The 15,045-nt window shown below is 34.1% G+C and overlaps 1 protein-coding gene across 17 annotated transcripts in view; it reads right to left on the reverse strand.

Moving 5' to 3' along the window:
* Positions 1-15,045, reverse strand: part of Tmod (tropomodulin) — a 114,951-nt gene that overhangs the window by 22,049 nt on the left and 77,857 nt on the right. For 8 of the 17 annotated variants that reach the window (XR_011799884.1, XR_011799885.1, XM_072003999.1 and 5 more), the window contains 8 exons: positions 10,076-10,228; positions 9,825-9,992; positions 9,614-9,740; positions 9,306-9,526; positions 9,055-9,209; positions 8,876-8,972; positions 8,620-8,767; positions 7,097-7,205 (listed from right to left, as the gene is read on the reverse strand). Coding sequence is in view for 13 of the 17 variants with exons in the window: in XM_072003999.1 (XP_071860100.1) it covers positions 7,117-7,205; positions 8,620-8,767; positions 8,876-8,972; positions 9,055-9,209; positions 9,306-9,526; positions 9,614-9,740; positions 9,825-9,992; positions 10,076-10,228 (1,158 nt within the window). In the remaining 4 variants the exon portion in view is untranslated. Of the gene's footprint in view, positions 1-5,664; positions 5,745-7,096; positions 7,206-7,702; positions 7,747-8,619; positions 8,768-8,875; positions 8,973-9,054; positions 9,210-9,305; positions 9,527-9,613; positions 9,741-9,824; positions 9,993-10,075; positions 10,229-10,884; positions 11,168-15,045 lie in introns of those variants that run through there. The other 9 variants (XM_072004001.1, XM_072004003.1, XM_072004004.1 and 6 more) reach the window with 4 other exon arrangements.

Here is a 15,045-nt window from a genome sequence, read left to right on the forward strand (position 1 = left end):
AACGTTGCAAAGAGAATAATTCATTTCCATCAAAAAATATTCCGAATAAACTCAAATAGAACAGGATAATTGCCTAGCTGTCTTCTTATCGACTCGCTGATGAAAGGAAAATATGTACATATTTTTTTAAACTGGTTGACTGTAAATTTTCCTCTTCCTTTACATCTTCTATTGATATAACATTTCTGATAAAATTCCAATTTTTCATCCTACAATTATTGAAACTTAACAGAGGATGATCTGCGGAGAAAAATTTTTCTATCGGCAATTTCTCTCGCAGAAATTTAATAAAAGAAGATATTCCCCACTACTGCAATTAAACATAAACAACAATAATAACAAACTAATATCATACAGGTCTAACAAAGAAACTCTACTTTGACGCTTCAGCTGAAAATTTACGGCAAACAACACGATGATATCCGATTTATCTCGATGAAAAAAAAGGAAGCTTTTCGAATCAATTATCACGATTTCCGGCGTGCCAAAGCGCGCAACCGTTACACGATTAAAACCGGCGGAACTTCGAATTAGAAAGAGAAAGAGAATGTCCCTGGCCTCGTTCAGAACGTAATCCGACCGGGAAAATTGCAATTTCCACGCGAGCCAGGAATAACCCGGGCGACGACGTAAAATATATCCGCGTGTGTGCTTGGCCATGGATGCTCGTTGCTTTTTAATTGTCTTTCGTTCGCCCCGAATTCGGACTTCCTATCGCAGAAATTACTGCCGCTTTTTCCTAGAGTCGCTGATACATCCATCATGTCGCCGAATTAAACAACTTTCGTCTCGAGCCGGCAAACAGCGCGCGCTCGTTCGAGCTTCGTTAGAACATGCATCGGAGGGGGCAAACTGTTGGAAAAGTCCCCGTAGAATTCTTCTCTTTGCAATGTTTCGATGGAGTGAATGGTTGAACGAGGACGAACCGAAGAATTTTACGACATTTCTACATTTCCTTTTTTCTTTATATGATTTTCTGCAATTTCGAAACACTCGTCCTATGTGTGGAATTTTATTTTCGACGGAATTATTTTTCATCACGATCTGCTGGAAATATGCGACATCATTTAAATTCCTTTCATTTATATCGAGGAATTTTTCGTGGCACAGCTTTTATTCAATATGACAGTGAATACACGTGAAATATTAAATCAATAACTAATTCGTTAAATTACAATATGATCATTATACTAGACAAAAATAATATAATATTGTAATCTATATTCAATAGATAATTAATTTTAACAGAATCGTAAGCGCAAAATTCTTTATAGTTCGATCCTCGCATAAATCATTGGAGCTCCTTCCTTTTTCTTCTAGTAAAAGATTTACCAATAAAACTCCTTCGTTCCCGAATGCAAAAAGGAACGATGTTGTATACTTTCCACGCGTTAGTTCCATGCAAGAGGAAAGAAGCTCCACAAACGATCTTAACCCTTAAGGACTACCATGGGTGAAATCTCACACCAAACGTATTTTTCTTTAATATTATCGTCCCTTAATAATACCACCTTTCGCCTAATGTCAAACGTAAGGATAACATCAATTGTATTTATTTGACTTTATTTATTGCTAAATTAAAAAGGATCTATTTAGATAGAATTTCACCCATGATAGCATCAATGTAATTTCTTTCGACGATAGCTTTTAAGAGTTAATTGTCCAATCTGTTAGTAAGAAAGAAAAGACAGGTCCAACTGCAAACAAGACGGTCGTGTTAATCGAAAATATCGTATATCACGCTGTTATTTTCAAAGAAAACGTTTCAACACGTCGATGCACGTCACATTTCAAACACTGAAACAGAAGGGGAGGAAAGGTAGAGGATTTACGTGGAAACTCGTACGTCACAGCAATCTTTTAGCCTGGTAATAACACGTCCATGACGTGTTATGACGGAAACACGAGCGATCCGCTGGAAATTTCGTCGATGCATGAACATCGAGCACTTTGGAAATCCGCGGTACTCGACGCTCGTTTGACATTTAAAGCGTTAAATTCGGCTAATCGTGAAAATCGTTCGACCACTGTGATGAAGTTTATGCCCGCAAATAGTTATCAGAAAGGCGAAATAAGCTCGCGCATAATCGATCCGATTTGGTCGGCGATTTACCGTTTCAACCATGTAAATTGGTCCACTTTCGAATAATTTCGATTTTCACGATTATTTTCTGGTTTTTAAGCGTTCGTTGAATAGCTGATACTCTTTTCGTCGATGGATTTATATCATTGTGAGGGTAGAGTTTAGTGTGTAAAGTGATAGGTTTCATTAGTTTATATGTACCGATGAGATATTAGTTGTAATTAACCCTTTATTGTCCCGTGTTATTTTTAACGAAATGTAATTTTCATGTTGTATATCGTATGCGATATAACTTTGCAAGCAACAAGATGAAAAATGGATCGATTTAACATTAAAGTTTAATTTTTTATATTGTTTTAGATATCAAGAAACATTCGAAAAACTCTTAGTGTTTGAAACTTTCATCGACCACAATGAAAGTTCTTTTCAAAAAAATCGAAGAACGAAATTTTGCTTGTCTACGGATAAATAACGATATGATTGACTTGTAAGATTTTTGTATATATATAATATTTATTGTTCTAGAAAAACTAAATAAAAATTGTTGGACAAGAAAGGGTTAATAACTTTTACGTAATTTAAAGAGCTTCTAGAAGATTTCTGAATGAACAGAAATGAACCCCTTGCGTAACCAATCAATTTTCTATCCTGAATTAATTTAAATTTTCATTCGCTATCTAAAAAGATGTATATATAGCTTTGCTCTCGCATATTAAAAATGTCTGGCTGCATCGTTTGTCGCAAATAAATGTTTCACCATAGCATATTTAATCAGCTAGTCAAAAAATGCCATCAAACGTGTGTTTATATAAAAAAATGTCACTGACATTCTCGTGAAATGAAATGTTATACATTGATGCAGACATACCCCAAAGCGTCAAAGTTGAGAATTTAATTTTATACAATCTCCGTGAAATACGAAACCCGTCAATTTGCCCGTCTGTTAAATTTCCACAAAACTGACGCGCAGCATAAAACCTGGCTAATCTTAATACGCTAAAAACGTTGTAATACCGTTGTACGAAAAATTGTACGACCGTTTCAATTTATTACGCATTTACGTAACCATAAATCGTACGATCAAAGTATAACAAATTTACGAAATTTCTAACGGTACTAATTTCTAACTATGCTAGACTATTACAGTCTAATTGACCAATTGCTTTCAAACGACTCTCGAAATGTCTCCGCTCAAATCAATAATAACTTGGTTGAAACGCAAGGGGTTAACAATAAGACGTAAAAGGGCAAAATATAAGTTGAGAAACTTCTAGCTGGCTTTTAGGCAAAAACATTGTGTCCCGTAGCTAAGTTGGAAAGTTATTCGCGTGACGAGAAGAAATTACTCCCGTATTCCTAGGCAAACAGCTAATCTGAACTGTAAAGCGGCGATCTGGCTACGAACTTTCCACCAAACGACCGGTTAATTGAGTTGTACCCTCGCGCAAGGGAAAAACTTTATCGGGAGCAGTTCGCGGTTGATCCAACGGAACAGTTTCATCGCGATCCGAACCTGCTGCCATGTATCAGCGTGTATGGTAGTTACACTATCGCTGGCGTGCACTATCGGTCAAAAGTATGAGACCTGGGCTCACGTGAAAGTATTAAATATCGTTTTTCAAAAACTAAAGGATATAATTTTATATTACAGTGTATGGAAAAATAAAAAAAGATAATTATTTGTAGTTATTACAAAGTTAAAAAATTTGCAAACGTATATAATAATATTAATGCTAGAATATTTTTTGCAAATATTTTTAACAGAATGAATAAATTGTCTATGTATATACTTGTTTAATTTTTAGTTATAATTATGTTAATATACTGAGATACAGATTAGATGCTGATAATTGTAATGTTAATTGTAATTATTATATAAACTATCCTATAATATTATGTGAACTCTTTGCATGTAACAGGAAGAATATGATTCTTGAATGAAAATAAAGAAGTAAAAGAAGATTTAGTCCTTGTACTACCAACTAAAAAATATGCTAATTATTAAGATCATCTTACTATGATTAAATAACTAGTTGTTAGTTGCTCTTATTAAGGGTACAGCTTAATTATCATAGATTTCATCATAATTATACAGTCTCGTACTTTCGGCTGCTAGCGCACATTTAGTGATGGGATCATAAAAACGGTTATCGAAAATAGTATCACAATATAAAAAGCTATGAAATATTGTAAACTTGTGTAACACAAAATTGTTATCTTTATATGTTAATCAATTGAAATACTTTGTTGAAGTTTTGGCAGTAACTAAAATATATCGAATAATATACTGAAATATATTAAATATACTATCAATTCCATTAAATCTTGAAGAAACATTTTCTAGAACAGTAACGTTCTATAACATAAAATAACTATTGAGAAGTAATCTAAACTTCAACTAAAAAACATTTCACAATCTCTACAAAGTGTAGTAACAAATAATATAATTTTTTAACGAATGAGGAGAAGAAGATTAATTTCAAATCGCTTTTACGTATCCGTTGGGAATACTTGACGGAAAATTCGAAGGCAATTAGTCAAATGCTTCATCAGACTTTATGATGTTACTCGCGATACGGTTGATCCCATCACTAGGCACGTCGTCACACGTTAAACCGCTCGCTGCTCGACATTTAACGTCGAGAGGACGTCACGCAAGGCGAACCGAGCTTCTGGAAGCTTGCGTGGAAATTAACGCGTCACGACTTCATCGGGTTTGATAGGATGTGCACCTAAATCCTGAGAGCGAGGCCGTCGACCAGAGTTAAAGCTCGTCTACAAACACCATTCGCAGTTAACGACGTGTCAGATCAAGCGCAAAACTCTGTTTTCGACTTTCATTACGAACTAACGTGTCGTGATGCATTACGAACGAGATACTAACCATGCAACGAATGAATCCTATGTTTTGTGAGATCCTCCTTGACATAAATTCATTCATTCTTAATTTCAACGGCGCATGATTCTTTACCATTCAAAATTGTAAACCCGATACTCTTATAAATTTCCATTTACTAGAAAATCTTTGTGTTTTTATTGAAAATTAAATTATTGAATTCCAGCAGATACTAAAATTACAAACAGTTGAGAATTTCTTAAAAACAGATTCTTTCGTTACCATATGTGTTATCTTTGAATCTAGATACCTTTAATTATACTATAACGTATGAAACAATATTAATTACAATATATATGGTTGACTGACAAAGTTTAAACTATACTTTAAATATCTTTAGTAGAAAATACCAAAATAAAATTTTCAGTACAATTTTCTTCCAACATTAAACTATTGTAACTCTTTCACTATTAGGAATCTATATCACGGAATCTCATAAAACATAATTTCCTAGAAATTATAGGACCTCTCAAGTAACCGTAAAAAGTTCTCAAATACTTGAACATCGTTCGTAGCCCAAAACGCTTTTACACTGATCCTGTATTCCTCTCAAGCGCACAAAACCTTGCATCTATGGAAAAGCAACGTTAGTTAAGCTGCAAAGTAACAAGAGCAGTTAAGGCTTGCCGCAAGAAAAACGCGCAGCATCAATCTGTTGATCGACCACCACTTAAGGGGTAGCTACCTTTCATTGAATCAAGGCAGGTTTCCTGTGGTTCATGTTAAAGAATCGGAACTGTAGCCGCAGCGTTAGGTCTTTCCGTACTGTTGGGAAAGAATAGAGGTGTCGTAAGTATACATCGCAGCTCTGACTCGTAGAGTCTCATATCGGTGGGTGGTAAAATCGTTATACAAACTAATCCATTCTATATGGTGACTAAAAAAAAATAAGAGAAATCGAAGCGATCCAAATCGGTCTTTTTCTTCATCATTAATCCTGCTTACTACATGCATTCATTTTCGAAATTGTGATATTAACAAATTTCTTAAGTTTAATGGAAATATACATTATACGTGATTTCTAGTTTTAATTTTGTATGAAAGTTTTTCTTGAAATGTTGCAAATTTTTGTATTTGTTGAAACGAGATTGGAATGTAAAAATTTAAAGACTGTAGCAAGTGTAACACAGATAGATAACTTTATTACGATTAATTGATCGTTTCGAGATCCCTAATCAGTTAAAATAGGCGTGGCTCGCCATCGTAATCCTTTGGGCTCATCGTGATCACTGTAATTGTCGTACAACCTAAACGTTATGTGACGCGCATCTACGCGACAATGAGACCATAAATTGCGAAATAGGGTGCGGACCATTGGCATACGTTGATTCGAGGGCTCCGCCTGGAAAGACAATCTGAGATGTGTGTACTTATCATATCAATTGATCATCGCATTGAAAGATTCGTTCGTGTTCGAATAGATTGTCGTATTTCTCTTCGTGTACTTTCTTATACTGTAGTTTATCGTTATTGCTTTAGCAGATGTGTGCGACAGATTGAAATGAGAGAAGAGATTATGCGAGCAACTTAAAATAAAATCGTGCGATGGATGCATGAATGTTAATAATAGTGTACGTATAAGAGATTGTTGTCACTGTTACCGTCAATATGCAGCTATTAGTGCTGCAGATAATATAAAATTCTTTGTTATGTTTATATTGTTTGATAATTGATAATTGTTATACTAATATACAGCCATGATAATTGTGCCATAATATCATTATAATATCAGATATTAATTGAATAGAATTCTCAACCCTAATAATGCTCATGATTATCCGTTAGTTATTTATTTTATTGTTAAAAGTACTGGCCATTTTCTTTTTTACTAATATAAAGGATATACAAATACGAACATATTTACTGACTCAAACAATTTTAAGAACGGTCACTGTTAGACCAAGGTCTATTCACGAATTAATCAAACCGGTACAAAATGCGGTTAACAAATGAACAATCGCAAGCAAATAATTTAATTTACGAATCATGGATATGGTTTTATCTGGACATTCACTTACATTCGACATCGTGAAAATTGTACATTGTCCGAAAAAATCAGGCATTAAAGACATTAAAGTTTTCAATACAGGACTTTCTTGCCCACAAATATTACTCACTGCGCTATAAAAAGTCAACGCTACGTTTCGTTTCTTACACCACCTACTGGGATAGCGAAACTTTTAGGAAGTTCACCGGCCTCTAGCTTAGCGCGTTGCACACGACAGACTAACAAAATAAATAATTCGTTAAAATCTTTCGAATACTATTATAACTATTTCATAAGGATAGAACAAGTTTCAGACAAAATATAAATCAATGCAGGCGTTTCACGTATTTACGTGAAACATTTTCAAAACTATAATTGTGAGATGAACGTGAGAATGATAAAACGAAACAGATAAAAAGCTTGCACTGGAAACATGAAAACATGTGAAAGATATGCATGCTGCAAGGTGAATAGAAGGCAAGATTTGGACCTAGAAGAATTTATTGTTGAGAAGTTGTCATTGTCTTGAAAATTCATCGTTTTGTATTCGAAAATAGTGTTTTCATGTGTTTTCTAAACTAATACTATTAACAAACATTTTCTTTAGTAAATTAAATAAAGCGAAACTGCACAAAAGCATGAATCAAAGATTACATCTGTTCTGCTGCTTATCAATGTTAAATAAGCTATATATAAGCAATAATGAGAAATAATCGCGACTTAAACAGACTCATACCAAATTAAATGCCTATACACTTTAATCTTTGGTCCTGTACTTGGCTGAAAATTGGAAACAGATTATATTTTACACTTGTCGATGAAGTTTCTAGGTACAACATCTTCCTAGTGCGAGAAATGAAATGGAACTTTCAAAGTGGCTAGATGAAAGGGGTTATTAGAGTGCATAGATTGTTAGAGGTATGAAGAAATGTTGATTGCAAATGGGTACACTCATAATTACCTCTATATCACTAGCTAGAAAAATAATAAATGAATTTAGCAGGATGAATGGATGAATGATGATGTGCTAATAAAGCGCTATGAAAGACTACGAAGCAGATTCGGAAGAGTTAGAAGCATTTCGTCATATAATCTCCATGGTCCCCCATACAATTGCTCCCATCTAAACGAAAAATTAACAGTATGAATATCGCTGCAGCATGAACGACAGGAAAAAATCGTGTCTATATAGAATATAAGAATAATTGTTTGAATAATATAAAAAGTACGATTCCAATGTGGCACATATCCCTTGATAAATAAATCATCTGGAAAAACTTTTTTCATTATAAATGAATATTTGAGACATATGAATTGATATTTTAATTATAATATACCTGAAAAAAAGATTTATTGTTCGATCTAATGAATCATTGATATCTCTGATACAACTACAAAGTTGTATCAAGAATAACACGTTAACACATGATTTATTTGATGAATATCACTTAAGACTTAAATGATAAATGATCATTTTATATTAAAGAACAGATTCTGTATACAAAAATATATAGAAAAAAGAATAAAATTATTTCTTATTTAAGCTCAATATAAAATTTTTCACAGGACCTTTATAAAAAATTATTTTGATATGTCCAAAATTAAAACTTCCACGAAAGAAATATTTTTTATAAATATATTATTTCTACTTACTCCTATCAATGTTGCGTTGTAAGTGTGCAGCCACGCGATGTCTAGCATCGTTAAATTCCAAGTGAAGACCAAGTCGGAGCAATGTCGGATTTTGTTCCACCAATTGTGTAATTTCCATCTCAATTTTATTTCCCAACACCTGTGACCTCTATATATTAAATACAAAAACAAAATATATTAATCATCACGAAAATTTTATTATATTTGGTAGATAAATTAATAGATGTAAAGGTATAAAATTTTCACTGTATCTTACCTGATTCGAACATCGAAATTCTTCTATTGATTTCGTTTTAAGGAGTGCCCTGATGAGCCTCACTATCACAGCTGGGCTTATAAAGTTTGTTTCCACACTAAAAAGTTATAGGTTTAACTTATTATATCTAATAAAGATTATTGATACAATACAAAGTAGATAAAATGCATTATACTAACTTGAGTACTCTGAGCGTAGAATTTTTCTCTAAGGCATCTGCCAACCTTTGTGCAGTCTTATCAGTGAGTCCCACATTTGTTAAACTTAAGGATTCGAGATGTGTATTTATCTCCAGTCCTTCAAATAGTTGGATAAACTTTTCATCAGATATATTCTGGAAAATAATAATGTTACATATAATAACGTTATGTGATCATAAATATCGAACGTTCTGTGCGTGTACAATCAGTAACAGGTTTCATATACCTACTTTGATGTTATTCCAATTTAAATCAATTAGCGAAGTATCGTCTTCTCGCACTTGTTTAATAGTGGCATCAACATCTGTATCATTAGGTGGTTCCATTGGATAAGGTTTTGGTTGACTAGCTTTCGTTACACCATCCCAACCCAAACCAACGGGTTGGCCAGAATTTAATAGGGAAGCATGATACTGATCTTGATTCATCATGGAATGAAATCCAAGAATAGCTACATGCAAAAAATTAATATTAGATGTCAAAATAAATCTACCATTACTGAAAATTATATTATTCTATTGTAGAAAATTATATTCACCAGCAAGATCAATAATTTCTTCTTGAGTAGCATTAGACAATGCTTGCTCATATTCTTCTCCAAGATCAATAGCAATTTGCTCATCTGCTTCTTTTTCTTTTGCAGTTTCTTGAGGAGGAGGAACCCACTAAAAGTATACAATGAAAACATGTATATCAATATTTTTTGTTTCAAATGTATTAAAAACAAAATATTTGATTTAAAACAATACCTTTTTCCCTCTTATTACACCAGGTACATAAGGTTTTAATTCCGGTCTGTCTGGTGTCTCTAAAGCTTGTTTGTTGATGTGTTCAATAAGTTTCTTGCGATTTAGCGGTCCTGTAGGACTCTTGTCACATTCATAGCTACAACGTTGTGATGGTGGCATAAAGCTATCCTACAAGAATAAAGAGTATATGAAATATATTTATATCAGCTATTATAAATTAAACATGACAAAGACAATTCTAATTCTCTTACATCAGGATCCACTTCCTTTGCTAATATATTAATTTCTTCTGGGGTGAGTTGTGCCAACAAATCATCCACATCCACATCATCGTATTCACTCAAATCCTTGCCATACAGCTTTGCTGCAGTTGTCATAGTGGTAGTTTTGGTCGATGAAGAAGTCTGGAAAGTTTCCCATGGTTCTTGGTCAACTACAGAGTGTCTCCGTGACATTTTATTAGCAGAGTTATTAGTATAATTATCTAATGCTATATAAAACTGCTATGATGCTATTAAACTATGTTAATATTCTAACACATCCGCATTATAAAGGAACACAGAGTATGAATTCTTAGATACTGATTACTAAATATATGGAAAAATTGATGAAAATTTTTCTGATAATTTTCGTAATATTTTATTAACAAATAGTTTCACTCTCCTTAAATTTGTATAAATAGACACGCGTGAAGTTCAATGAATGATTGAAACAACCGAATGACAAAAACAATGGCCTTCGACGGACGACCAGAAAATCGAAGCCGAAACGACGAATTATATTTTTCCGTATACAATATTAGCGACGAGGTATTTCGTCACGGAACACGTTTATCACTACGCCTAAGAGTACACGCAGGCAATGTTCCTGATCGAACGATCAGCAAATCGACAAGTTGCATTTAAATTCGGCAACTGTCCAATCCGGCTGATGCCCTTTGCCCCAGATAATTCGGGATCGATTTTCATTGACAACTCATCTGCCAAATCGACAACCCACGCTAAACGGCGATTCGTGACCGTCTCTCAAATATTAACATCTAAACAAGAATGAAACTTACTACTGACAAATCGTTCACAACAATGAACCACAATGATACGGTCCTTCAATGCGAAATTAGGTGAACCGCTCGCAATCAAATACCTCACCCACTTCTCACGACAAACGCACACTTCACTGACCAGTTCACCGATTGCGGCTGATTGCGGCAGCGCCCTTTGACGCTTATACCATATTTGAACAAAGAACAAGTGAAATGGATTATCACTCCGTAGTATATTTCGTAATTATTCGAAGAAATCTCAAAATATTTACTCAATATGGAATAGCTTTTTAAAACGCAAGAAATATTTATTTAATTTTCCTAATTGTTTATAATAACGAGAGAGTTTTCATTCAATTATCGCCTTAAGCCGTTTGACATCAACCGTACAGAGTGTTAGTTTGAATGAAGTATACAAGATGCTAACCCATGGAGAAAGTTTCTGCGCGTCTAGCGTCGCGCAGGTATTGACGTTGATGTAGCACCCGTGGCGGTTGTTTCAAAACACCTCCATATACGTATAAAATTCGCAAATTGAGAGAGGTTAAACAACCATTTACCATTTTCGCTCTTGCATTGAATCATTCAATACCCTTAAAAGTAGCTGACGATTCAAGATCTTTTAGCATAAAAGAATTTGTCTTTCACATAAAATAGCTGAATTATACAATATTAAAGTACTATATACAATACTACGCGACAATCCACGTTGAAGAAATTATTCATTCTAACGACTAACATCATTCTACATTTACACGATGCCATAATTTCTGACCTTATGATCCACTAAATTAGCCATCCAACGAAAATCATCTAACTAATAAGGTGATAAATAACTGACGACAGCGTTATAATTATGACACATGATACACATATAGCTGCAGTTTTCGTGCGGAGTATGTACAATATGTAATCGAAAAGAATTTGATGAAACACGTGGACCCTCCACCGGTCCGTGTCAAGATGATTAACGCGATAAATCAATTCTACTCAAGGTCGCGCAAAGACCGGTAATCGGTGTGTATGCTAAGAGTGGGGAAATTGTGCATGCTAGGTGGGAGCGTGTTGCGTAGGCCCGTGGTTCGCGGTCGGAAAAGACAGAGCGGCCATCTCTGTCGTTCTTCGGCCGTGCAGTTTTGATTAGAGAGCGTCTATCGCGCGTTGTAGCGCTCGTAGCGGCGACAGCCTCAAAAATAGCTGAGGCCTCCTCGCAGGCTGGCAAACTCCCAACGGTCTATACTTGGACATCCCCGCGCCATGATTATTTATAGTGAGCGCGAGCGCGGCCACTGGCCTTCCTGCGAACTAACTAGCCGCCTCCAAAGACGATCCGCCGCCCGTGACCTAGGCCCGCATTAATAACGATTACACCCCTGCGCTCAGGAATACGGCAACTTAATATCTGCTGCTACCACGAATACGTTTTTGTCGTTTGATCGTACAATTGCTATTATTATTTTTATTATTGTTATTGTTATTAATAGACGAGTCAAATAGTTCATTTTTCGCATCAAATTAGCATCGTATTACGTCAAATTGTACAAAAGAAAGAAAGAGAAAAAAGAATGCAAGAAGAAAACTGATTAATGTAATATAATACAAAATGATGCGAAGGCACAGGAGCGTATAACCGAATATAATTTATAAAAAAGTACAAGACGGACATTAATTTCTAGTTATGATAAACTGTAAGTGAGATTGATATGACTGAGACGAAGTGGGCTATTATGTGACCATTAATTAAATTATATATAAAACCATACTAATGTACATACGAATATCATTTTATTTTAACGTCATTTAATGACTAAAGACGAGTATTTTAATACGCAGATCACATTCAACAACATGATAAGCTATGTCTTTTTCTTTTGTTGAATTTTTAAGAGGCTTTAAACCTAGTATACTTTAAACTTAATGCGAATAAAAACATTGTTCAAGCAATAAGCATTGATGTGTATTGTACGAAGTATAAAATTAAAATACATGTTTTTTCAAACGAATAAAATACGATGTTTATTTCTACAGGATTCTATTAGTTAAAAATTGCAGATTTCTAATATTCATATTCATCAATGTCTTCGCTTCATCGCCAACTCCCTATTTTCTCATACGCAATCCTAGAGTTACGTAATTTCCGAAGAGGATGCAACCGAATATTAAATTATTAGCACACTCTTTCCATGACTATGATGTAACAAAATGTATTCCATTGAACCTGCATACTTTCCTCTTTCAATGCAAATATTATTCGTCATTGTACTGATGAATAACCGGAAGACAATACCGCGAGGAAGATCAATTATAGTGCCGTGCATATCGACGATCAGATCTAGAATGAAACTTTCAGTGTTCCAAATAACGCGCGCGTATGCTCTCACTGGCCGCGAGAAATCTGCCCGCTAATTAATTTGTACGGCTTCTTGGCAGGTTTATTTCTGTATAGCCGAATGAAAACCGCTCCTGCTTACTTTCACGGTCACAAAAAAAAGGCGAAACGTTTTCTATCCGGGCGGATCACACGCCGACAATAATTTTACGCCACATAACAGACTCGCGTTGGAAAAAAGCTTCGTGTGAAAGCTCCTCGAAGAAAGAAAGTGAAAGGAAAAGGAAGCAAAGAGAAGAAAAGAAAACGCAACATCAACGGACCATTTGGTTCTCGCGAATACAGTATGCGTGAAAAATTGACCAGAATCGCGCGAAATTTGGATGCCACGGATGTCACTGTTTCTAATAATAACGGAAACAAAGCGAGCTGCTTGACGCTCGTCCAGAAAACTACACAAACTCACCAAAAGTATTCGAACATTTTATGAACACACCTTTTATGAATATTACGCTATGTGTGTTACGCAAAACATTTTTCGAAATTTCATCAGTACTATTTTATGGGATTCGACTATTATAATTGTATTTTTCAGTTTCTGATTTCTGCAATTTTTGTTTGAATCAATAACTTAAATAGAGTATGCTGAAACGTAGTTTGAACCTTCCTCATTACATATCGCAAATGAAACTTTCAGAAAAATATATGCGAAATAAATTATAAAATGATTATTTGATGAATCTCCTGTGGTGGAGCATTTTGATATCTATATATTCTTATTGTTATTCTTAATAACCATTTTTATTATCCGAAATATACTCTTGTTGTTGTTTAAATTAATAAATAAATTAGTAAACTAATAATTGATAATATAATAAATAAAATAAGTATAGATATCTTTACTTAAAAACAACATAAGGAGATAATTACTTTCTAAATCCAAGTAGCAATTAATACATACATAATTTGGAATGTCTTTACCACATTGCACACATAATATGCACTGAATCCATTATGGTTCCAAAATGGTTCAGGACAACTTAAACATAAGGCATCTTCAATTTTCAATTCTGATTCATTTTCATCAGGTGTAGGTTTATTATTAAGTCTTTTTAACTGATTTTGTAATTTATACTTTTGTTACCGTTACTTGTATCTTTAATTTCTTCATCATCGTTATTTCTCATTAAAGAGTTACACAATTTCTTGCGTACTTCTTCTTGTTTTATTAATTTTCTATTATCCTTTTCCGTTGCTTCATTTTCCAGCCGTTTTTTCACTGGCAAGTCAGCAAGCATCATTGAGGTCATTCTCTTCTTGCCTCTTGAATTTCTTTTTCTTCTACCAGCTTTAAGATATTTAGAATTTTTCCTGGATTATTGCTTATCCAATTATCCATTGCAGCAAAATAATGTTCTTTAAAAGTAGACTAATTTATTTAGTGGCTGCAGCTACTGAATTATGCCATTATCGTCACAAAAATTAAGAACAATTAAAAATAGATGAGAATTATCCAGAATGAGTAAACAGTGAACTTTGTTATTGACTATTTTACGTGGTTATGAAAATTGATGCACTGTATCAGCCTTCTTCAAACAAGACGTATCAGTGTATCCTTCTGGTAGTCATTATATAAAAACATCTCCATAAAAAAATATAGATCACAACGCAATTACGTTATTCTCAAACGACTTAATGTTAAATTATGTAATATAAAGTTCTGTATAGTATTCGCCAGACAGATTGAAAAGGCAACACGAATATTTACTTTATTTCTCTAGAAACGGAAGCTACTGAATAGCGACTACCAACGCCTACGTATATAAATGTACACTGCAGCGTACAGAGTA

The sequence above is a fragment of the Bombus fervidus genome, chromosome 5 (genome assembly GCF_041682495.2).
Source record: "Bombus fervidus isolate BK054 chromosome 5, iyBomFerv1, whole genome shotgun sequence".
In the NCBI taxonomy this organism is placed as follows: domain Eukaryota; kingdom Metazoa; phylum Arthropoda; class Insecta; order Hymenoptera; family Apidae; genus Bombus; species Bombus fervidus.